A 25,385-nucleotide genomic window follows, 5' to 3' on the forward strand; every position below is an offset into this window, starting at 1 on the left:
TAATGTTGTGTTAAATTTGATTGGGAGACATTAGCATTTAGTGATGCCAAATAAATAAGAAGCTGGACTCACCTCACACTTACCGTCCACGCAGACGCCGCGGTAGCTGCTGTACTTGCAGGACGTGCCGTCTCGTGCCATCACCATCAGCTGCCTCTGGCCGTCGGTCGTGGTGCAGTGGAGGTCACAGGGATTGCTGGAGATATGAACGTAGTCATCTGGAGACAAATGGTAGATGTTTTTCACTGTTTTATACCCACTTAAATTCGCAAGGTCAGACTGCATACTGCATATTCCTAATAACTTCCGGCAATGTTATACAATTATTCTTTAGCCACAACTGTTCATTTCTTTACTACTGTACTCACACTGCATCATAGTGGTACAAATATATGCTGGTATATACCAGTATGATGTATATAAATAATATACAATTATTTCAATTATAGTTTCATTATGAGGACTCAAAGCAACATCAACTCTCACTGGTTTTGTAACCTGATGAATCTAAGTAATACTTTTACTCCTTTTTTCTCAGGTTTGGTTTCCATTAATCAATAATAATAAAAAACGCAAATCGGATTCTTTAACTAGTCCTCAACAATTAGTCATGAATTTATCTGCCATCATACTGTTCATATCCTGGTTTCAAGTTCTCACATTTCCTGTTTTATTTTGAAACATCTCAAACTGTTTTCATTCTTGTTAATTTTGCTTCTACTTCCCAAGCCTGCCTCAGTCCTGCTGTAGTAAGTCTGAGACTGTCTATCGCGTTACCCTCTGTTCCAATAAATTAGGCCGTGCCTGTTAGATCCTACAAGGCCATTAGAAAAAGTAGCTTTTTTGAAGGAAATGCTAAGGCATCTCAAATGTGCATTATTTTTAAACACCACCAGAGGGCGATAGCTCAAGTTGCAAAAACACTACTGGTCCTATAGGAGTCTTTAGGAAAACGGCCCTTTGCTGGTGTTTCTGTAAACACTTTCCTGCTAAGTTTATGGGCTCAGTCCCTCATTTCAGGTCGTATGAATAAAACATCAAGTCCATTTTATAAATCTTGGTCATTCTAAGTTTCAGTATGCTCCACCCCTAAATCACATCCAGGTTCAAAACACCAGGATGCCAACTGCGGTAATGTCACGTCTTTTTCAGTGTCTGCTGGTCCCACCTCAGCTACAGTAACTGATCAGAGTTGGAACTCTTGACCGCTCTTTCAGGAGCATTTTCATGGCTGGTGTGATGAATTTTCAGATGTGCTGCAGTTTCACTTAAGAAATTCTGTGATTTTGTTCATTAAAATGCTTCGTAGCACTAATTGGCCAGTGTCTGTGTGACGCTCCCATGCAGTCTATAAATGCACTAACAACGATAGCATTGACTAATGCCTTAGCACTTGACCTGGTCATCCACTATCAGCACATCAAAATGAAAGAGGCCAAGTCCATCTTTTATATGCAGTTAAAACCACTTTATCAGAAGATATACAAAGTTTGTTACTTTGGTTTCTGGTTGTGTTGAAGACTAGCAGGTCATAGAGAAGAATTCCCTCATCACTGCACTATTTAAAGAGAGGCTGTCAAGGTTTTTTATTGGTGTTATTACCGGGATATAGAGGTTTCCACTGATAGTTCCTCCCATTATAACGTTGTGAGTTAAAGGACCAACATTGCTCCTCTCTGAAGCTCCTCCCAGTGGGAGGACATTCCTGCAGAGAAGAGACACAACACAGACCATTTAAAGAGGTTTGTTTCACACTTGTTAATATGTGGTTTTACGGTATGCTATACAAATAAATTCTTGTTAAGCCTTTATTTGTGCAGAGGTGGTTTCTGAGAGTACACTGTTGGGAACTCCACCCAGCTCCATGACAGCCATCCTGTTCGGTCAGCCAGTCAAATCCACCGTGTTTGTTTTAATAAAGGTGTGAGACAAAAATGAACTGGAAGTGTGTGACTCACTTTGGTGTTGCAGAGATGATATTTCTTAGCAGTTCCCGTACAGGTCATGTTGTCCTTCCCAGCAGCAGCTTTCTTTCTTTGGACCGAAAACAAACATTGAATGAAAAAAATAAGGCAATAAAAATCATACTGAGTAGAAAACACAGTAGAAATATATCAGCATTGTTCATGTCTGTTAGCTAAGCATAAATACATTTCACCCCAAACTTATCACTCTAAACTGAGAGACTATATAGTAGGTAGCATTGAAACTGTTGACTGTCAGGTCCTACTCAATATGAACCTATGTAGGTCTTTTATTGGAGTATATACACTTCATTGGGTACACCTTGGTGGGGAAGAGATTTGGGCCCATATTGACATGGTAGCATCAAAGAATAGCTTCATATTTGTTGAGAGCAGATCCAAGATTTGAATGTTTCATTGCGCCAAATCTCAAATGTGCTCTATTGGAGTGAGATCTGGTGACTCTGGAAGTCATTTGAGTACAGTAAGCACATTCTCCTGTTCAGGAAAGCAGTTTGAGATGATTTGAGCTTTGTGACATGGCAAGTTATCAGCAACAATATTCAGACTATAAGATTTTAAATGATGCTTAGTTGATATTAAGGGGAACAAAATATCCCCCACATAACTGAACCACCACTAGAAATCTGACTTACTACTAACAAGAAGGCAGGATGGTTGAATGCTTCTGTGTTGGTTGTGCCAAATTCTCACCCAAGCGCTCAAAAAAGTGAACGTTTTTCTAGTTTCCTGGTTTTAGCTGACAGGAGTGGCACCTGGTGTGGTCCTCTGCTACTGTAGCTCATCTGCTTCAAGGTACAACAAGTGTGCATTCGGATATGCTCTTCTTCATAGCTTTGTTGTGTTGAGTTACTGTTGCCTTCCTATCACTTCAAAGCAGTCTGGCCATTCGCCTCTCACCTCTGGCACGAAGGAGGCATTTTCAGCCAGAAGTTATAGTTTCTGTTTCCTCTTCTCAAATTTCCTACATTTTACTGTGAGCTCATTGAATTAGAACATGCACAACTGGCACACATTACTATTAATGTTTCTGCATGAATATGTACTTTAATGCTTTCCTGTTACTGCCATTAAAACACGAGAGTCTAAAAATAAGTTGATCTGCATCTTTGCTTCATGTGCATCTTTGCTGATTTGATGAAAGCTCAATTAGGATTGGGCTAATTGGAATTTCATCAAGTCAGCAAAGAGGCACAGAAAAGAAGATCAGACACCAGCTAGGGAGGAATAGAAAAACAAGCGCAACAACATTGTCATCCTCTATGTAGCCGGTGTATCAGAAAAACTCAGGCGAGTCTTCTCCAAGCACGACATCCCGGTGCATTTCAGACCCAGCAACACACTCACACAAAAACTGGTTCAACCCAAAGACAAAACTCCAAAACACAAACTTAACAATGTGGTGTATGCTGTACAGTGTAGCGAGGAATGCCCAGACCTCTACATTGGAGAGACCAAACAACCACTTAATAAACGCATGGCACAACATAGAAGAGCCACCTCCACAGGACAAGACTCGGCGGTCCATCTGCATCTAAAAGACAAAGGTCACTCTTTCGAGGATGCCAGTGTTCATATTTTGGACAAAGAGGACAGATGGTTTGAAAGAGGAGTGAAAGAAGCCATCTATGTCCACTGTGAGCGACCATCTTTGAACAGAGGCGGTGGCTTACGACACCAACCGTCTGCCATCTATAATCCAGTTTTGAGATCCCTTCCCAGACGCCTTAACGCCCACTAACACCCTGGGCCATCTGACCTCAGGAAATCACATGATAGGGTGGGGCCAGGTTTCACAATGAGCTCACCCAAAACCTTGGCTGATTGTAACCTACACCAGTTTTCACACCTTGGCTCATGTGATTAGGTAGAGGATCATCAGGGGGTCCTTTGTCCCTCTTCAGATGAAGCTTGTTCAGAGGGGACGCTCCCACTCTGAACAAGCTTCATCTGAACAAGCTTCTCAGATGAGAGGTGAAATGTCTTCGAGCAATTTAAAGAAGTCCAGACGCTTTTCTTTCCAAGCTCCTTAGACCAGTCAGCTTTACAGTCACAAAGAGCACCTTATAGGACAGTCTGCCTACAAAGAAAAATCAACTGGAGCTCACAGTAGAAAAATTTGGAAGTTTATTGGAGGCAAGTAATTTTCCCCTCTGCGGTGATCTTAGGCCAAATCCCACTTTAACTGCTGACTGTATGTAAAATACCATGAACAGTATTAAACAGGGTTGGAGATGTGTCCATTTCTGGGATATTTTAGCTTGTCGTCTGGTGCAGACTGACTGACCTCTGTTTGAGGCAGTGACGCTCCTGTGACATCACTCCTCCTCCACAGGTACGAGTGCATGCTGTCCACTTGGCCCATTCCCCCCACCAGTACGTGGTCACCTCGAGCTGCTCCTCCAGACTGTTGGAGGCCACTCCGTCCTCCTACACACACACACACACACACACACACACACACACACACACAAATTTTACTACTTAACACTGCTTAACCAGCCAATGTAGTAGTGCCTTTGTTTCGTGTTAATACTCTTAAAGATGCCATATGGTTTTTATTTTAAAAACTGTTTTATAAAGCAGCTGGCCGAGGTCTTCCTCAGTGCCATTTGGGTTCCTCTCCAGTGAACCAAAGATGGATTGTAGCCTTGATGAACTTGGCCTAGCAGGAGAATAACCTCGTCTCCCATTTACTACTATATACTCATATCTTCTCTAACTGTAAACTTTCGAATTTGTAAACATTTGATCAAACTTTCTTTGCAGCACAGGAAGTCACATTATCAAATTTATTTAAAACATGCAAATTTCAATCCATAAAAGGGGGTATTTCATTTGTTGCATTTAGCTCAGAATTGCAAATTCCTGATTGTACTCTAAAACTGACATGATCAAGTAAACTTCACTGTAGGCTAATGGGCTAATAATTTGCTAAACCTTTTGATATTCTGGGCATCTGCCACTAGTGCTAGCACTCGCTGTGGAATATTGACACAAGCAAAAGTGGCAGAAAAAGCAGAAGCAGCATTAGCAGCTGTCATAGCATTAATGCTAGTGGTATAAAAACAGAGTTAGCACAACAGCGTGCGTCACAGTCGAGCAGAATCACGCTAAATGATCGTCAGAGTGTTTTGTGCTGAGGCTTTGGCTCGTGAAGACGTTCAGCATTTCACACATTCCTGATGTGCACCAGCAGCATTAACTGAGGCCGGTGGCTGTGTCGCCTTTTATTCAGACAGATTTATCAGAGTGACCGCTGGAATGTGCACTGAGCACCTTGAAAAGGTGTGAGATGGAGCAGCTGTGGGAGAGAGAGAGAGAGTGAGAGACACTGGAAATACCAGACACTCAGCATATGTGAAAGAGAATGGGAGATGGGCAAGAGTTAGAGTAGAGGGAGCTGAGAGGAGTCATTGATCGGTGGGCTGACAGATCAGTTTTACGGCCGTTCACCAAACTGCTTAAATTACTGAGCATTTGGTATTTTAGACTTTTATGTCTTTTAGTTTCAGCTCAGTTGGTTTAAATTGATTTGTTTTGCTTTGTTGGTGCATTCTGTCACTCTTTAATTTTCGCTCTCAGAGAAAGAAGTGATATTTCTCAGTCTGGCCATCCTATTAAGATCAATTTAGTTTGAACATGGCATTTTACAGTACGCTACCTCTGACACCAGGCTTGTTTAATGTGACTACTCATGACTGATAGCAACGGTTCATGTACAGTGGACATATAGCATGTATATGGTGCACATGAGCCTACATTAACTTAACTGGTCATAAAGACTGTTTTCAGTGGCTTTCAGTTTAAACACGATGTCATGGTTTTACTTTTAGTGGCTTTATTTCTGGGGAGGAATATTGTTTATCAGAAATCCGATCATTCAAATTGTCAGAGTTCATAATTTTTTTTTTAAACCCCAATATCATATTTTAAAGGCTAATTCTATGTACTTACTAATGTAGTTTCTTTAGGAGTTGCAAAAAGCTCACACTATAATGAAAAGCGTAAGCTTTGTTCTGTAATGAATTATGTCAAATATGAAGTACACGCCATAGGTGGACCTGGCCACTGTGGTCATTTTGAAGCCTCTTTCACATGTTGTTTCTTGGAGCCCAAAGTTACCATATTTGGACAGAGGCTGGAGTTGTCAGTTCACCCCAGAAAGCTTGATTAACAAGCTATATTCAAAATTAGGAGAAACTTACTGGACAGTCTGCACCACATAGCATGTCCTGTTTAGTGACTCTTATTAGAGGAGGTTAGGCTACAGCTGCCTGTCTCAATCAAAGCCGAAATCTCAAGATTTAGATTTTTTTTTAAATTCACCCCTGCATAATTTTTATTAAGCTAAAAGTCATCGAGATCAAAGCTGTTCTTTGTACCTGACTGTAAACATGCATTTCAGTGCTGCAAAGTTTTTCGTTTTAACGTGGACATCTACAGTGACTGACTTGTATTTGAGCCACCCTCAAGTGGCCACTGTGGGTAATGCAGTTTTTGACACTTCTACGTCAGCTTAATTGCTGCCCATGAGGTTTCTACTTTGTATAAACACAAATTCGCCAACTAAAATTTCTATTTTCTCATCTCCCTTAGAGATATCATATGATCATCCATCATTCATCCTCAAACTGATTTTGCTTCCTATGTGTCAGGCTTATTGGTCAGCACATGTTGAAGGTTCTAAAGCACCAGATACAACACATAAAATAATTTTTACCTGTTTTAACAGGTTTTAGTTACCACATCAAGACATGAGCATTCAGTACAGTGATGTTTATTCCCATTGAAGTATAAGTAATGTTTCTGAAGACTGAACATTTACTAGTTGTAGTTCTACAGCTTTGGATTACTGACAATCTTGTCTTCATATGCAGTGTTACAGTGCTCACTCAGTCACTGCAGCAGAGGCAGACAGTATAAACATAGTCCTCTTTGGTCTAGGAGTACGCCTCATCCATCTCCGAGAGTCCTAAAGTTCTTGCTAGACAAAATGTGCTTCAGTTTGTCCGAGTGTAATGTTTCCCTGTAACAGAGGAAGAGTGTTTTCCTGTTTGCTGTGTACCTGCAGCCCCCTGGTGGACAGGTTTCCCAAACACATCGTCAGCGTCAGGAAGCCCAGCAGAACCACGCCTGTCTCCCCACACTGTTCCCATGACCACACCCTCATCCTGATGAATGAGAGAGAGGAAAGGATAAAAGAAATAAAAATAAGTTTTAAATGTCAACAAAAATATCTTGAGGTTTATGAGACAGCAGCCCTGATGCTGTGATTAATGAAGGGTATTTGGGTAAAAACCTGTCTCTGAATGGAAGCAGCCAGAGATGTGTGTCTAACAAAGGTGGAAGAGTTTGAAGGGAAATCTGATGACCGCTAATGACTTCTTGTGGCCAACCACTTAGGCGAACTTTGGATGCTGAGACATGTGGGTGTTTTTCACTCTAAATCGAGGCTTCTCATCTTCCAGACTCTCAGAAGGGTTTGAAGTGGGACACATTTGTGGTCATAATATTTCCTTTCTGACTCTGCAGTGAAAGCCCTCACCTCTCACATCTGTAGTTGTTTAGCTGAACATAAGTGCTGCTGCTGTCTTTTACCTTTGCAGAGAGTGGAGGGTGTTTTACAAGAAATCACATAATTGCTGATCCAAGATTCAAGAGAGCACTGGAGCAATTACGGGAGTGGTGTCAAACAGCAGATACACAATAGACACGCAACAATGTGCAGAAGAGCACCATTGGCACTGAAATATTCTGTCAATCCTATTTTAAAAAGTGAAGATCTTGCAAAGATTTCATTGTGGCAGCCCTATTTGATGATTAGAAATATTTATGCCAATTCAAGAAATACGGTTACATAATGAAGCAGCTACGGAGGTAAAAGGTCCTGGAGTTGATTTAAAATGTTGCATTTGCAAAGGTGATCTCAGTGCAAATAAAATCGTTTCCTTTAGTAGCACAAAAAAGCAAAAGCAAAACATTAATAAGAAACAAATTCATCGGAGAGTTACATTAAGCGAGGTCAAATCAGTAATTCTAGAATGACCTCTGTAATACAAAACTGCCTGGATGCAAACATAGATCAGCAGTGAAGGATGATCACGGGATTGTTTCCAGTGTAGAGAAAAATTACCGTTGCGATATCCAGCCAAGAGATTAACACACTTCAAGAGGAACACATATTATTATTTTAGTGTAACATAAAAACAAGACGTCACGCAAAAGACAAAGGGGGATCATCAAAAGCCACAAATCATTCATCGGCCTCAAGAACTGAAAGAGTTAGATTTGATTTTTTTTAACATAAAACAGCTACAAAAAAATCCCATCAGTTTTTTTAATTACTTCATGATTATTTAGTTTCAATTAGAGCATTACGCAAGATGATTCTTACCACTGGAGAGGACAGGATTAACCTGTGCTGTCATCTTTCTCAAGATGTTTCAGGCTGTTTTCATAACTTTCTATAATTTCTATAGGACTCATTTTTTAATAAACTAAACAGAGTTAAAGGTTAACTGCCATTATTTTCTTAATTGCATTAAAGTATCTAAAAGATCATCTGATTCAGGTGAAGTCTGCTTTGAATAATCCAGTACGTTATGCACAGTCAGGTTTCCGAACACATCAGACAAATGCAGACAAAACAATGGCAAGCAAAGAGCATTTTCTCAGATAATGCACGCTGGTTTTGGTGTACCAGCTGTAGGTATCCAAATGTGTTGGCAGTCTGTGGAGACTAGCGTTGGCAGGTGGAGAGTGGCACAGACAGGCTGTTGAGGGCCACAGGTGTTGGAGACGGGAGTTGGACAGCACAGAGGCCAACGTAAAACTTAAACAAGTCCCGATGTGCTGGAAGGATGAAGGTAAGTTTCCTAGGACTTTACACAGGTAGGTCTTTGTTCAGCTGTTCAGACTATAAGGAAATGTAGATGTCTGTATGTAGAGGCTAACATAAACATGTACAGACATACAGGAAAAGGAGGGTACTCAAAGGACTCTGCAGTTGTATATATGAGTTTGAGGAGTGTAAGAGTCAATACTTAATTGTTGAAAGGGACACAGAAGAGGTAAATGCTCCCGTTTCAATGCACAGAAATTAATTCCTGCAACATATCCCAGTTTTCTTTTGTTCACTCGAACATTGCAGCCACATACCTTTAACTTAGCACTGTTTGCCGATTACTTTTATCATACTATACTGTAGTGCTGATTCAAGAGCAGATACATTTTATTTGTAGACTATCATCCATTAGCTACATTTTTCACAAGAAAAGATACAGGAGAATTTGGAGGAAGGATAGTTACATTAGTGAGTAAGCTGCAGAAAGGTGCAATGAAGAAAGGGGTTCAGCAAGCTGCCCATACCTGAGGCCTTGGAAACTGCCAAGCAAAGACTCACAGCCTTGACCAGTTGCTTGAGCAATACTGGAAGAGCAACTGGTAGAAGGACACAACACATGAGCCAGTAACCATAATAGTGGCAGACATCCGAGAAAGGGTCTCCAGTATGAAGAACTGGACAGCACCATGCCCCGACATGATTCACGCCAACTGGCTGAAGAGGCTGACTGTACTCCATAAGCGTCTGGCCACATAAATAAACCAGTTACTAATCAACGAGAGACACCTGGAATGGCTAACAGAAGGCCGGACAGTCCAGATCACCAAGGATCCCCAGAAGGGACCAGTCCCATCCAACTATCAGCCAAAACACCAGCTACTGGTAGACAGAACAGTCGCTCAAGATTGCAAGACTAGGCTCACTAGGCACACCACCTAGTGAGCCCACACATTGACCCTGGAATGCCTAGAGCTATACAAGATCAACATTACCCTAAGAGCCTTCATCAGGAATTCAATGGGGATGTTGTGTACAACACTAGACAACTTCAAATCTATAGCACAAGTCACCATGTAGTGTGGGATCTACCAAGGAAATGCTCTGTCCCCACTGCTCTTCTCCAAAACTCTGAACCCCCTCAGTGAAATCATTAACAAGACTGGCTACAGATACAGACTATGGAATAGAGCAATCATCAGCTACCTCCTCTACATGGATGACATCAAGCTGCATGCCAAGAGTGAATGAGACATCGATTTACTCATCAACATCACTTGGACATAAAGCAATGACATCGGAATTTCATTCGGATTGGAGAAGTGTAGCTAGATGATAACAAAGAGAGGGAATGTAATCAGAACTCAGGAGATTGAACTACCAGAAGGGAAAATTGCAGACATCAAGGACTGCTACAAGTAGCTGGGAACAGCATCAGCAGGTCCATGCATGGCATGTACCACTGCCAGATACAAGAAGTGGCTGACATTGAGAAATCCTACCAGTTCCTGGACAAATGCAAGGCATAAAACTCCATAACCAAGTGGCTGGCATAGTATACAGGAACATGTGTGCCGTGTGTGGCCTGTAAGTCTCCATGTCAAAATGGGACACATTCCTTAGGGTGGTTAAGAATGACTGAACTAAGATCCTGTTGGACTTCCACAGACAGACAACAAACTGTTGGCTAACCGAGCAGTGGTGGACAAGCAGAGGAAAACGGCCACACTGATAGATGTAGCTACACCAGGAGGAGGGTAAAGGTAACAGTGGTCCCAGTTGGGACCAGCCCAGCCCACAAGTGCCAAACTTAGCAAGTGTCTCCAGCAGATCCGAGGAGCAACATCTGAGATATCTGTCCAAAAGAGCACACACTGAGGAACATGTGATGCGCAGGACCCTCAATCTCCCAGGCCTCTGATAGAGGACTTGAGCTTGAAGGATAAAGACCGTCCATGAGAGGGTGTGTGTAGAGATAAAAACATCAATAACCACAGTCACCATAACATTTGATTTGTTTGTTATGTTGTTTTGACTTGTCAATTGTGACGCAATCACCATGTTGGGTTAGGCTAGCAACATTGTTACCAAGTATAAAACACAAACACCTACCTGCTACGTACCAGAACAATCAAGTACCGCCTGAAATACCTCACCTAAGAGGTGTTCAAGAGACAGACCAAATGAAGTGCCCAAACCACCTCCTTCACTTGTAGAGGAGCAGCAGCTCTATTCTGAACTAGTCCTGAATCACTAAATTCCACCCACAGAGTCCACCCACACAAGTTCTCCCCTTTTTGGTAAATGACCTCAGCTCCAGTGGGGAAGTGAGGGTAGGAACATATATCGCAGAGTAAGTCAACAGCTTCACTTTCCGCTCAGGGATCTCCTCACTACCAGACCGGCACAGCATTCGCACCACTTTTGGCTCTATCCATCTGTTAGTCTGTCCTGTTCCACTCTTTCCTCATTTGTAAACAACACCTTCCTCGACTGAGCAGAAACGTATTCCCAACCAAGAGTAGGTTGGATCTGAAAACTGCTGTTCACAAACGCTGTCCATCTAATCTGACTGAGCTGGTAGAGACATACCCTAAAAGACTGGCAGCTGTAATTGCAGCCACAGGTGGTTCTACAAAGTATTGAATCAGGGGGCTGAATAATTACGCACACCCCACTTTTCAGTTATTTATTTGTAAAAAAATGTTTGGAATCATGTATGATTTTCGTTCCACTTCTCACGTGTGCACCACTTTGTGTTGGTCTTTCACGTGGAATTCCAATAAAATTGATTCATGTTTGTGGCTGTGATGTGACAAAATGTGGGAAAGTTCAAGGGGGCCGAATACTTTTGCAAGACACTGTAGTTCTCATTCATATTCAGCTGCAAAAAAGTGAGGTGGAGATTGCTGGTCATTGAAGGCAAAAGGACGAGACCACCATCATACTGACTAGCCATTGGAAATTTATATCCAGTCCAGTCGACTATCCAGTCCAGAATTGGCGTAACTATTACAACTGATTTAGTTAAAACCACACTTTCTTAAGCCTAGGCTGTGTTTCCAGCTGAAAAATACAAATGTATAAAATATAAATGTTTGATGGGTTCTAGTGCTTCTCTCCACAAAAAATATGTTTTTTAAGCAAACAATTGTATGTACGAGTCTGCAAGCGATACAATGTTCAAATTCCTGCTGAAATTAAATGTTTTCTCTCCCTTAGTTTAAAATCCTAAAATTATGTTTATTCCGTAACAAATGATGCAAATATATGTTAATTTATTTTGAATTTTGTAATCCTGAAAATCTTGTTTCTTTTGAGGCTAAATTTCAGGGAACAAATGTGAATCCACAGTAGCAGACGGAGTTAAATGAGCTCCGGAGACGCATATGCAGACGTATACGTTCATATACACATTGAGCTTCTAGGAAAGATCTCATAGTACATCCTGTCTCCTCAGGTCCAGTTAGGCAGCCTTGTTAAAATAAGCAAGCAGCTCGTCTCGCCCCTGTTTGCAGTCTGGCTTTCTCTGGCACTAAATATTGGTGACAGGTGTCTTAAAGCAGGCACAGCAGCACCTGGACTTCATTATCCAACCAGACGCAGCTGGAGCCCGGCCAGCTGCCAAACACACATACAGTCAGACACAGCCACACATGTGCATACACTCAGCCAGTTCGTGACTCTGTACACACACACTTAGACACATGCACACTGAGTATTGTGCACGTACAGGTATGCAGACATCATGGCATAAATGTACGCGCTCAAACACACACAGTCAATCACTTTCTCCAAATCTCCTTCTTTGCTGCTTACGCATATTTGCACAATGATATTAACCTACACCCAAGTGTATTTTAATTTTAACCCTAATTGCTCTTTTGAGAAAGTGAACTCGCCAACATGTCAAAAGTTGGTGCTACTTTGGATGGTCTGCTATTGTAATTATCATGGTGTGAGCTATTAGCCATATCTGACACTTGTTGAGGAAATAATTTCAACTCCTTTTCCGAAGTTTCCAAGTGTGGCCCACAGTTTTCGATGAGCCACATCTGGGCTTAACAGACAGTGTTGAATTAGGAAGAGTTTGGCGGATTTAACTTAGCCACAGGTACGCGTTATATCACCGCAGGCCCCACCTAATGACGTCTGGGCCACAACATTTGCCAATCTAATAATTGAGCTCTCAGTGTCAAAAGTAGCCTAGACTAGGCCCAGATGTTTCTATTAGCTGAGGTTGATCTGGAAGACTACGCCAGCACGGACAGAGTGTGACGTTTACACAGGAGGGAGGACAGCCTTAAGGTCTCCAGGCATTGCACAACTGACAAAGAGGCTGTTCATTCCCCAAATCATTTCGATTAAATAACAATAAGGCATTGATGTTTTTACTTATTGATCTGTCTGCTCCTCCTCACACCTGCCCAGCCGTCTAAAACACCATGTATTGGTAGTCGATGCTCCGCGACTCAAAAACGCTTAAAAAATATTATCACTCACTGTTAGAAGATTTAATGTTTCTGTAATTCTTCGTTATACAGTCGTGTGCAAAAGTTAAAAATGTATTCACGAAGGTTTCATTAGCGACAGTATCCTCTTTTTTGTATCTTTCTTGGTCCTTACTACAAGTATATTACATGCAGAAATGTTACTCTAAAATCCAGTTTAAATACACTGTAAACTGCATCATAAGTCATAGGCACTATTATAACTAAACACATCTGGTCCTGGTAGAAGGAATACCTTCTACCTGGAGTGAAATAAACACACACACACACACACACACAATCCAGACACAGTCTTCCTCTTTCCTTCTTTCCTCCGCTGTCGTTTCCCAGGCGGCCAGGCATAAGACAAAAGTAAACAGTCCCTCATCCTCTCTGACTCTCCCTCCCTCACCCCTGAGCCGTCCCCACCCTGAAGGCCCCCTGGGGCCCCTCGCCTTGCCGTTTTGTTTATGTAGCACTGGCAGCCTCAGCAGATAGACAGACAGCAGTAGTCTGTCTGTCCCCTGAGAGGTTGGACTGAATAAGACCGGTCTGACATATCAAACAATATATCAGACCAATACTTGATTTTTATTATCTAATATTGGATGCTTTCCAGTCTCTGGTGGCCACATGTAATGGAGATGGATACAGTTATGCAGTTGGACAGAAAATAACCGAATAATTTACTACGTATTGTTTACATTGTGTTTGAAAGCTATTCTTCTCTTAACCCTTTAAGACCTACCATAGAACCAAGTCCGCCAGAGCTTCTATTATATTTTTACATGTTGTGGAGCCATTTTTGGGAGCATTTCAAGTTGCTATACATCAATACAACCATTATAGCCCAAATTTTAATAATATGTATGCATTAAGTGCATAGAAATTACATAAATTGCAAGAAAGTGCAATAAACTACAAAAGAATTGAAAATCGTTTTTGTGTTTTTAACATATATTTCTAGTTAGAGAATTGTAAGAGGCTTATCCCTCAAAACTGTAAATACAAAAAAGTTGCACAAAATAGTTTCCCACCACAGGAAATTTATTTTGAGTGTCTTCATAGTTTTCTTTTTGAAATACACCAATTTTTATACACTGCAGGAAAAACGAAAATAAATATTATAGTGTAAATTTGCAAAAAAGAATATGCATCAAAATAAACTATTTCCAGCAGTGCAATTTTAGTTCTAAACATCCCAGAAACAACACAGAAAGTCAGAAAGTCAAACATAACTTAGGCTCGTGAGGCCCTGATGGTAAAAAACTACATTTTCGCGAAAATGACGCCACTTCCGGTTTCAGGCAGGTAATGGCGGACACACGATAATTCACGCTGACGTCTATTCTAACGTAGGAAGTGTTACAAACAGCTGATGGCATAAGATGTAAGTACAACTCCTCCGGTTTCATATGCAAAAAAAATTATTGCGCTAGCTTACGTGGTTGCAGTTCTAAGGGATTTAAAAGTAGTTGCGCAAAACGGACCGTGCCCGCTCCGACCGGTTTTAAAGGGTTAATACCAATGAGATATATGTTACACACTGGTTTTAGGAGGACTCTGTCTATGATCTTCCATAAATGATAACGCTGTCTTCTGAAATACCGAATGAGCCTGTCAAACTCGCCCAACAATCTCCCTCTCTACTTTTAGGATTAGATTTCAAACTTTCTTTTTTGATAATGCTTATAGTTAGGATCAGATGACCTTGAAGTATCCTTTAGGTATTCTACTACAGCGCTGTGCAAATGCCTTAAGTCACCCCTCTTTTCTTTATATTTCGGTTCTTGAGCAATGGTTCTCCAGGCTTTCTGAAGGTTTTACAAAGTTGTTTTTGGACATTGTCTGCACTCTTTGTCAGCCCAGTTCTTGTTTCTGAACATCAGAGTAGACTCTTAACACTGACCCGTGAAGACACCTAACTCAAGGGATGAACCAGTGTCGAGTTCAAACTTGGCATAGTGTGTCCTTAAAAAATGTGAGGAAACTGGATCAGTGGAGGCAGGCCTAAAAAAGCAAAAGCTAGCTTTGGCAGGTAAACAGTATCTGAAAGTCACGTCCTTAATAAATAGGACAAAAATCCTGCAATCCAGTCATCAGTATGCATGAAAAGTGAAGGTCCCTGTCATCTGTAAAACACAGTGCAGGCTCTGCTATGGATGGGTGGTGAAAACGTGTCGCCCAACTAAAAATACTAAGTCCAGATGAACAGAATCTACTTTTTAGATATTTCCTTACCTGGACGATTGAGCATACATCAAAAAGGCTCTGTCATAGTTTGAGGTTACCTTTAGTTTTGGGGATTTTGTCAAAATTGATGGAATTATGAACAGAGAAAAGTACCATCAGATTTTGGTCCACCATGCAATATCATCCGGCTCCATTTTTCAGCATGATCCCAAACACGCTACCAATCCTGCAAAGTCATACTGAGACAGAAAAAAACCCCGAAGTGGAATCCTAGCAGTCATGGTTTGGCCTCTCCAGAGCCCAGATCCCAACATTATTGAAGCCGTGTGAGATCATCTTAACAGAGAATGGAACAGAAGGAAACAAACATCCAAAGACGAGTTTTGAATGTCCTTCAAGAATCCTGGAGAAGTATTCCTGAAGACTGCTTAACGAGCCTAATAGAGTTCAGGCTGTGTTGAAGAATAAAGGTGGTCATACTGAATATTGACAGGCAAGCTCATTGTAATTGACTCTGTTTTGCATCTACACATACCGTATCAAAATTAGTTTTTGCATAGTACTTATATAGGCTCAGCCTACTGGTGGACTTCCCATGATGCAATGAGCACTTTTTCTCCCCTTGTATCATTCCTGATCTATTTCTTTGCCATTATTGCCTGTCGTCAGTTCGTATTGGACTGTGTGATTGTTGGAGTTCGCTCCAATATCTGTGGGTACAATATAAAAAGATTTTTTTTCGGTAGCAAATTGGAGCCTGGTATTTCTGATACTCTTTCATCTGCTCTAGGAAGCAGATGAAGGAGTATCAGAAATACTGATATCATGTTCCCATTGTCTGAAGTCATCAGTGCTGTGGGCTGCAGTGGAACTTGTCTTGGTAATTTAAAATTCATTCTCACACAGCAAACTGCCATGAAAGGTGCCAGTCTGGCCATCAGGAGACATTCAGATTTCAGTGTCTTGAAGCACCGAATGTGCGATTAACAGTTCATTTTCTCTGCTGAGTCTGGAAAATTTTGCAAATATTGTGTTTTTTCACAAGAAAGCAAACACAACTTATGACAATTGTGGCGCACTTTACAGCTAACTCATAAGAGTTAACAGGATAATGCTTCTCCAATATTTGAACCCAGAAAATTAGAGTTAATGGTAAATGCAATTTAGATGTAAACTGCATACTTTTGACATAAAAAATGCAATGACACATAAGTGAGCAGAAAAATCCCAGTGCGTCATTGCTTCCCAAAATTCGGATAACGTCATGGAGGAGTATGAGGCGGTTGGGGATGTCTGCTTGTCTCCAGGAAGATTCATTCTCCTGCCTTTTACCCCTTGAGCCAAACTCTTTTCCTTTCTCAAGTGTGCATGCAAAGCTGAAACAGGATCCAGGCCCTTCCCTTGTATACAGAAAGGAAAAAAGCCACCAAGAGAGCCAACAATGATGGATAAGTGAGCAAAAGAAACAGAAAGGAAGGAAGACGCAAAGGATGAGTAAGAAAGGCAGTCTGAGAAGTTGAAGATGGGTCAGCAGAGTTCAGATGCCCCTGGGACAAACAGAGACTGGGTTAAATTGCTCACACTTGAACCCTGACCTATTTATTGATTCACTTTTCAGAGCTGGCTTACCCAGGAAAAGGACCACGCTCAATTCATCTTTATTAGACTCACTCACAGTGAAAAGAAGCAGGTCTTTTGAATGTGCTCGAACCAATCAGTAATCCACTTTGACCACAAGGCATCTTGGACTAAATCTGTGTGGACTGATAATCACATTGGTGAAGAGCAACAGTGCTTTGTTCACGAACTAAAGGTGAATTCTGTTGTTATTGTGAGCAGTTACAATCTGTGAAAAACCAGCATATTAACGTTATTAAGGGAACTCAACAATTGATTGGGTAATGCTAATCAGCAGCTCATTCATGTATTTATATATAAACACATACAGAACTGTGGATAACAGCCAACAAATCAGGCTGTCCGAAGTTGCCCTTCTGCATGTGGTTCACAGCAGGGAGCGGTCCACTTCAGACACATTTGCTCTACTCGCAATACTTGTTTTGGTTTCGGCAAGGGTGGAGCCTGGTACAGCGTGCAGGAAGCACGACACTCCAAACTGTGAATTCACTAGACAATTAACTCTGTTTCTCTATGAGCTCAGTCCAATTTATTGTAACGTGAACTCTTGTACTGTGGAGCTGGCTGGTTACAGACCTCTTTCATCTATTTGAACTGTATTCTGATAATGACCCCACCAGAATATGTCGTTCTTTGTGGTAAATGGCCTGTATTTGTATAGCGCTCTTACTAGTACCCCCTAGGGACCCCAAAGCGCTTTACACACCCAGTCATCCACCCATTTACACACTGGTGGAGGCAAGCTACAGTTGTAGCCACAGCTGCCCTGGGGCAGACTGACAGAAGCGAGGCTGCTATATCGCGCCATCGGCCCTTCTGGCCAACACCAGTAGGCGGTAGGTGAAGTGTCTTGCCCAAGGACACAACGACCGAGACTGTCCGAGCCGGGGCTCGAACCGGCAACCTTCCGATTACAAGGCGAACTCCCAGCTCTTGAGCCACGATCGCCCCATTGTGGACAGTTTGTTTTTGAATACGCTCAGCAATCAGAGGACCAACAAAGTAATAATTCTTCCCAACAAAAGTCATTTAAATTTTCTAAAAAATTTGGTTTTTGGTTAAATTTGGAAACTTGTGCTAAGATCATCAGCAATGGTGACTTGTATTTTAGAGTTACACAAAGAAAGCATATTTTGAGAAATTACAAAATATCACCCTACTGTGTATTTTTGTTTAAGTACATGGCCAATAGGTTAAAAAAAACTGTAGACATTGTCTAAACCTAACATTTAATAGATCAGTGGCAGTTTGTTAGGTGTTATGAGTTTAAACAATGAACTATTCCAAACCTCTTCATCTGCATTTCTTTAATGGCAAAACCATCAAGTCTGTGCTTTTTAGGCATTTTAAAGGCTGACACAGCAAAAAGCCTTGACATGTGACTTACTTTCTAAAGTGTTACTTTAATAATGACCTAAATGTAACTTTCCTAAACTATTAGGAGGACCTTTTGTGAGGGAAATGCAACAGGCAAGACGTGGGGAGATTTTTTTCTTCCAATTCTCTACAGCAGTTTAGAGCCACAAGAGAGAGAAAAAACTACACTTTGACAAGTAGCACTGGCACGAATATTAGCCTCTACCTCACCAGTTTACACACGCGCACACACATCTCCCAACAGCTGACAAGTTTCCAGACAGACTCGGGCCTCTCCAGGATCTCACACACAAACACACGCACACATGCATGCCTGCACAAAAACACACACTCCTCTGAAAGAGAGTCAGCATTATTTTGTGGATTTGTTTTGGTCTGGTGCAAAGCACAAGTCTCATTGGCTCTGGTGTGCCTCATAAACACACACACGCACGCGCGCACACTTAGATGCACACACGCATTGTACACAAAGAGCAGAGGCCAGAGGCAAACCAGCACATGCAGACATGCAAACAATCACACACAAAAACACACAGGATGAAAAACACACAACTCAGAAAAACTCTCACACAGTATAAACACACTCACACACACACACACAATCATGCACACATAGAAGGAGGTTGCAAATATTTACCCACTCACCTCGCCTGCAGCAGTCCAAGGGCGTCTCAGTCTGTGTTGAGGATGCCGATTAATGTGTGTATGTGTGCGTGTGTGTATGTGTGTGTGTATGTGTATGTGTATAGGTGTGTGTGTGTGTGTGTGTGTGTGTGTGTGTGTGTGTGTGTGTGTGTGTGTGCAGGGATGTGTAAGTGTGTGTCAGCCTGCCAGAGACAGTGGTGGTGTGTTGTGGTGTTTTGGTGAGAGCTGCTGTGGAGTGAAGAGTGGGAGAGACAGAGAAAGGGAGGAAGAAAGTGAGGAAGGAAGGGAGGGAGGTAAGGTGTGCTCTCCCTGCATCCCTCTTCCTCCTCCTTCTCCTCCTCCTTAGTTAGCAGGAGCAGCAAGAGTGGTAGCAAAGGGAGAAGGTGGGAGGATCAGTAAAGTTAAAAAAGAAAAAAAAACAGGAGCACCCCTGGTTTGGTGCTCTGGCTTCTTTCTGTTTTCTTCCTGAGTTTATTAGAATCTCAAGTCCAAAAACATACAAACAAAAACTTCATATGTTTATATTCCATCCAAATGTCCCTTAACTTCAGTCTGCCTCCATCTTTCCTTCGGAGACTGCCGTTGGGATCAAGCGTGTCACTCTGAGAGGCAGACAAATGATTGAACAAAGACACAGACAGACAGGAACTGCCCATTTCCCACAGTGCTCTCCTCCCCTGGGTCCTCTGCCCTCCATACTGAGCTGAAACTTCACTTTCCGGAAGTTCTCAATCATTTTCTTGTGTTGCACTGATCTGGATTTTCTATGGAAGCAAAAATAGATGCTGATACACTTTTCTATGAGAACACACAGAGCAAGATGCTTCTGTCCTGCAATTTAAGGACAGCTGTAATCTCCCGAAATACAATCACAAACTTCTCAAGGTGGATGCGCTGAATTTATGATAGAGATGTGCCACTTCAAATTCAGTTACACTGAATATTTAGATATACGTGAAAGGAAGGCGCAGACATTTGACAAGGTTTTTTTTTTTTCTTTCTAATGATAAATTCTGGTGACGTCAACCGATGGCAAATGGAAGCACAAAAAAAGGTCAAGTTGCTTGTTTTTGTAGCAACTTTGAAAACCACCTAATTTGCATTGATCCCTCACATGCCACCAAGAGCACAGACCCAACAGGGGCATACCAGCACATCTCTTGCAGACACATTGGGTACTGTGGATCGTGGGGGGGATCTCTCAAGAAACAGGAAAGTTAAGAGTCTGGGTTAACACCTCGAGTTCTTTCTTCAGTTTGTTCCTGAGTAGATTTTGCAGCTTTTTGGGGGAAAACTGTTGCTATAACAGGCTGATACAATCAAAGAGTGTAGCTGTCATTTGTAGGTTTGCTTGGAAATTGAAGTAAAAACAAAACCCTGAAAGAATGCTCCATAAATACAATAAAATATAATACAAATCTGCATGAAATGTCTTTGGCTTTGGTGTTTGTCAATTTATTGAAATTTGTAAGCACCCACAGGCTAAAAGGGCAATAATGCAAATGTTTACTGATCATGGCACGTCTATATGACAGCGACTGTGTGTTTGCATTTTTTTAATCGTATTATTGTACTGTTGTGAACTAATAATCCAAACTGAACAGTGAACTGAAAAGAACAAAAGCACTCTACCTGAAACGCACCTGAATTGAAAATAAAACATTTCAAATGAAATAAAAATAAAATTATAGCTGCAAATAAAATTTGGAGCTATAAGAGCGATGGCTTGCAACAAGGTATGTGTCAAGGTGACATCCACAGGACTGTCAGGATCTCACAGAGCATTACATAGTAACAAGGTGATCAATGCTGTGGCCGATCAATGAATATCTGTTGTGTTGAACAAAGTGGACATGGAGCTGTTTTGTGTTTAGTGTGAGGGGTTTGTCCTTTCGTGCTGCGCTTTCTTTTTCAGGTGAACTAGTCCTTTAAGTGATCCGAAACACTCTGAGGAAGCCAACAACAGACGGGAGGACAGCGATTCAGACAGAGGAATGAGAGACGCTGTGGGAAGAGTGAATGATGAGGAGGACAAGCAGACATCTGAGGACCACCGTGTCTGCCCACCATGTCGTCTTCCCCTCTTTTCCCCCCATCTGTCTGCCTCACTCCCTCCTGTTCATTACGATTTCTGCTATTCTCACGTATGTTTTTCTCTATCGGCTTCTTATTTCTCACCCCTCCCTCTCCTCCTCTCCGTATGTGTCTCTCTCCTCTTTCAGTTTATTCGCTTCTCTGTTTCTACAGCTGTTTTTGCAGCGCTGCACTTGTTCTCTTTGTTACTGCCTTGTCTCTCTCCCCCCTTGATCTCTCATTTAATTCTGTCCATGTGTAACTTATGTCCTTATTTTAATCCAAATAAAATGTGTCAGTTACTTAATAATGCACTTGGTAATAACTTTAAATGTATTTTTTGAATAGGGATACAGATGTTAATTTCCATTAATGATTACTTTTGTGTTGTATTGGCACATTGTGAAACCTAATGTGAGTCATTCAGGTGGGTGACTGTGTGGCGCCTTGGAAGAAATTATGTAAGGTGCATGTTGGGTTATTTGGTGATTTAAGTTGGCCATCAGTTGGAGGTAGGTAAAGTGTTTTAAGTGCATAGTATTAAACACTTTATGAATGTATGGTATGCAATGTATCCTATGTAAATGGCGCCCCATTTAAAGCATAATGCAACATTCTGTACTGTTCTTTTAACAAAGAAGTGAAATCTGGCCACCTGTGCAGCAAGTCCAGCTGTGAAAATTCTTTGGTCCTAAATATTCCATATTTAACTTTTAGTGGTGTTATGATGAAGTGGAAGCGATTAATAATGACAGCAACTAAGCCACAAAGTGGTAGGTGTCGCAAAATCACAGAGCAATCACTCTGGTTTTACGTGGTCCCTACTCTGACCTCACAATTTTCTGCAGACTCAATAGCTGCAGGCCTCCTGACTTCATTTGGCTTCAGATTAGCTCAAGGACAGTGCGTACAGAGCTTCATGGTTTCCATGGCTGTGAAGCTGCATCCGAGCCTTACATCACCAAGCGCAATGCAAAGTGTCAGATGCATTGGTGTAAATCACGCCATAAGTGGACTCTAGAACAGTGAAGATGTGTTCTCTGCAGTGGCAGATCACACTTCTCAGTCTGGTAATCCGAATGATGTGTATGGATTTGGTGGCCCCTCTTCTATGGAACCAACTTCCAGTTTGGATTCAGGAGACAGACACTATCTCTACTTTAGGACTGGATCAGGTGACCCTGAATCTTCCCTTAGTTATGCTGCAAAAGGCGTAGGCTATTCCCATGATGCACTATTTCTTCTCCCATCCCCTTTCTCGCTCACTATGTGTTAACAGACCTATCTGCATTAAATCAGCAGCACGGTGGTATTGTGGTTAGCAATGTTGCTGCACAGCTAGAAGGTCCTGAGTTCAACTCCACCATCAGGCTGGGGTCTTTCTTTGTGGAGTTTGCATGTTTGGTACTCTGGCTTCCTCCCACAGTCCAAAGACATGCAGTCAGTGGGGATAGGTTACTTGATCAGTCTAAATTGCCCATAGGTGTGAATGTGAGTGTGAATGGTTGTTTCTCTCTGTGTGTTATACTGGCGACCTGTCCAAGGTGTACCCTGCCTCTTGTAAGGACGAGAAATTCATTGTGGACAAAACAGGACACCCCCCATAATCTTTAGTTACAATATTATAGTTAGTTAAATGGTCTGATTGTTCAAATATGTATTTTCTTTCATAGTTGTAAAATAATGTGTGCCCCAGTCTCCAAAAATGACATAGTGCAGGAAGGGTAGTTATTCCTCCGTTACACCACAAGAGGGAGTATCCCCTAAAATGAGCAGCTCTAGCGGGAGTAAATAAGCCCAGCCACTAACCATAAGGCAGTGCGCCTATAAGAGTTGTGTGAGACTGCAAAAGTGTGTAACGTTGTGCTATGTCTACATAAATATATATTTGCAGATACAGTAAAGGCGAACTCACAAAGCCACACTGGTTTCAATTCATTTTAATCCAAGTGTGTAACACTCTTGCCCTATGACAGCTGGTATAGGCTCCAGTGCCCCCCGTGACCGGGAAAAGGATAAGCGAATGGATGGATGCATTGAATCATGCCTGTTATTAATCTCTGTCTCTCTTCCACAGCATGTCTTTTATCCTATCTTCCTTCTCTCACCCCAACGGTCGCAGCAGATGGCTCCGCCCCTTCCTGAGCCTGGTTCTGCCGGAGGTTTCTTCCTGTTAAAAGGTAGTTTTCCTTCCCACTGTCGCCAAAGTGCTTGCTCATAGGGGTCATACGATTGTTGTGGTTTTCTCTGTATGTATTATTGTAGGGTTTGCCTTCCAATATAAAGTACCTTGAGGCGACTGTTGTTGTGATTTGGCGCTGTATATATAAAACTGAACTGAACTGGTTCCCAGGCGAACGGTACATAGCTGATGACATGTTGCCAAGTGTGAATTTTGGTGGAGGATCATGGTTTGGGGTTGTTTTTCAGGAGTTGGGCACAGCCCTTCAGCTCCACTGAAAGGAACTGTTAATTCTTCATAATATCAAGACATTTTGGACAATGTCATGCTCCTGACTTTGTGGGAACAGTTTAAGGTATAGCCCCATCCTGTTCCAACAGTGCTGCACACCAGTGCACAAAGCAAGGTCCATAAAGACACTTTTGGGATGAATTAGAGCGGTGACTGGGAAACAACATCAGTGTCTGACCTCACAAATGCGCTTCTGCAAGAATGATCAATGTGCACTGATAGCTCTTATGCTAATTATAGATGCAAAACAATATATTTTTAAGTTTTCAGCAGATGTGCCTCACATTTATCCACTGGCTATCATTCTCCAATTCATTTACATACTGAACACTCAAAGGATGTGTGAGACTTTGTTTTTAACTTGCAACCCTCATTAGAGTAAAATGTTTTCGGGTTTTAACCAGTTCTCTGTTAGCTCCATTTCCTCGTGGTTGCATATTGTGCTTCAGCGCAGCTGCCATATTGTTACGGAACAACCACGCCTCCTACTATTTACGACAGCAGGAGTTCTGTCCAGACTTGAAATTATCGAGTGGTTTGGTTTGGTGTATATTTCTGATATGGTTTTCTGATTCCTCGTGAATTACCCTTCTTCTTGGTCCCTCCTTTTGACACCCCATTCAAAATATCCTCCAAACACCCTTGCTAGAGGCTGTTTGTGAATTCTTTTGGGCAGTTTCCTGCACAGAAAAGCCTTAATTCCAAAAATATTCTGTAGAGTTTCCGCAAACTCAACAAGCCAAATTTATTGCTTCTGTAATCGGCATGACACTTTAGCTGAGCTAAAGGGGTTAAAGTCTTTAATCCTTGTGAATTCTTGTTCATTTGTAGTTAGTTTAATCCACATCTTCTGCAGTGTTTCATTCAAGTGCAGGTGACAAATGTGCCTTTTATTATATTCTCCATCATTTTGTGCTTTCTCTAACTTTCCACTGATCCTCCTCCATCCATTTTTCTCCTTCCTCTAAGCCTGCTGCCGGTGTGTCTGCTGGCTCTCCGCTCCAATGCTAGATTTACAAGCTGATAGAGGGAGTTTATGGAGGCTGCCAAACCAGAGGAATATGCCCCGTCAACCACTAGCAACACCAATTAAAGCTACCCTCCCTCCGCATGACAACAAAATAAAAGCTATTATGAAAATGTGTTGTGCGAGGGCATACAACACTCCCATGGGTGTGATTTGTGTGTGCGTGTGTGAGAGTGTGACCATTTGCAGCATGCCAAACAAAGTCTGGAGTCATTAGGGTTGGCGCATTCAGACAAAAAAAGCAATTAAAGCAGTTATAAACACAACCACAGAGAGAAGAGGAGAAATTAGGAGAAAAAAAAGTTGCCAGTTTCAGCCTCGGCCTTAAATGTGTGAAACAAAACCCACTTGTACTTTCAGGAAGAAGGAAAGGCAAAAGTAGATGAGCATTTGAGAAGGTGACAACTAAATATCTGAAAAACTAAAAGTAAGAGTCAAAATACATTAGTCTGGGGTGAACATTAGCTCTCAAGGTAAAACAACACGAGCAGCGTGTTGAAGAAATCTCTCGAAGTTGCTTTCCATTTGTCCTCGGTGACTGGGCTCACTAAAACTCAAGCACCTCCAGTTATTTGGAAAAGAAGGCCCAGGGGTCAGAGGTCGCAGCTATTCCTTACTGAATCAAAAAGAAGCCTGTTGT

At 41.8% G+C, this 25,385-nt stretch overlaps 1 protein-coding gene across 1 annotated transcript in view; it reads right to left on the reverse strand.

The window, feature by feature from the left end:
• Nucleotides 1-19,717, reverse strand: part of adamtsl2 (ADAMTS-like 2) — a 33,457-nt gene extending 13,740 nt beyond the window's left edge. Inside the window, exons 1-6 of the mRNA XM_040051050.1 lie at nt 19,173-19,717; nt 7,054-7,159; nt 4,273-4,415; nt 1,959-2,034; nt 1,603-1,705; nt 73-218 (exon numbers count right to left, since the gene is read on the reverse strand). Coding sequence (XP_039906984.1) covers nt 73-218; nt 1,603-1,705; nt 1,959-2,034; nt 4,273-4,415; nt 7,054-7,158 — 573 coding nt within the window. The 5' untranslated portion in view covers nt 7,159; nt 19,173-19,717. The remainder of the gene's footprint in view (nt 1-72; nt 219-1,602; nt 1,706-1,958; nt 2,035-4,272; nt 4,416-7,053; nt 7,160-19,172) is intronic.
• Between the last annotated feature and the right edge of the window lie 5,668 nt (nt 19,718-25,385).

Source organism: Simochromis diagramma, unplaced genomic scaffold (genome assembly GCF_900408965.1).
Source record: "Simochromis diagramma unplaced genomic scaffold, fSimDia1.1 OVJJ01000131.1, whole genome shotgun sequence".
In the NCBI taxonomy this organism is placed as follows: domain Eukaryota; kingdom Metazoa; phylum Chordata; class Actinopteri; order Cichliformes; family Cichlidae; genus Simochromis; species Simochromis diagramma.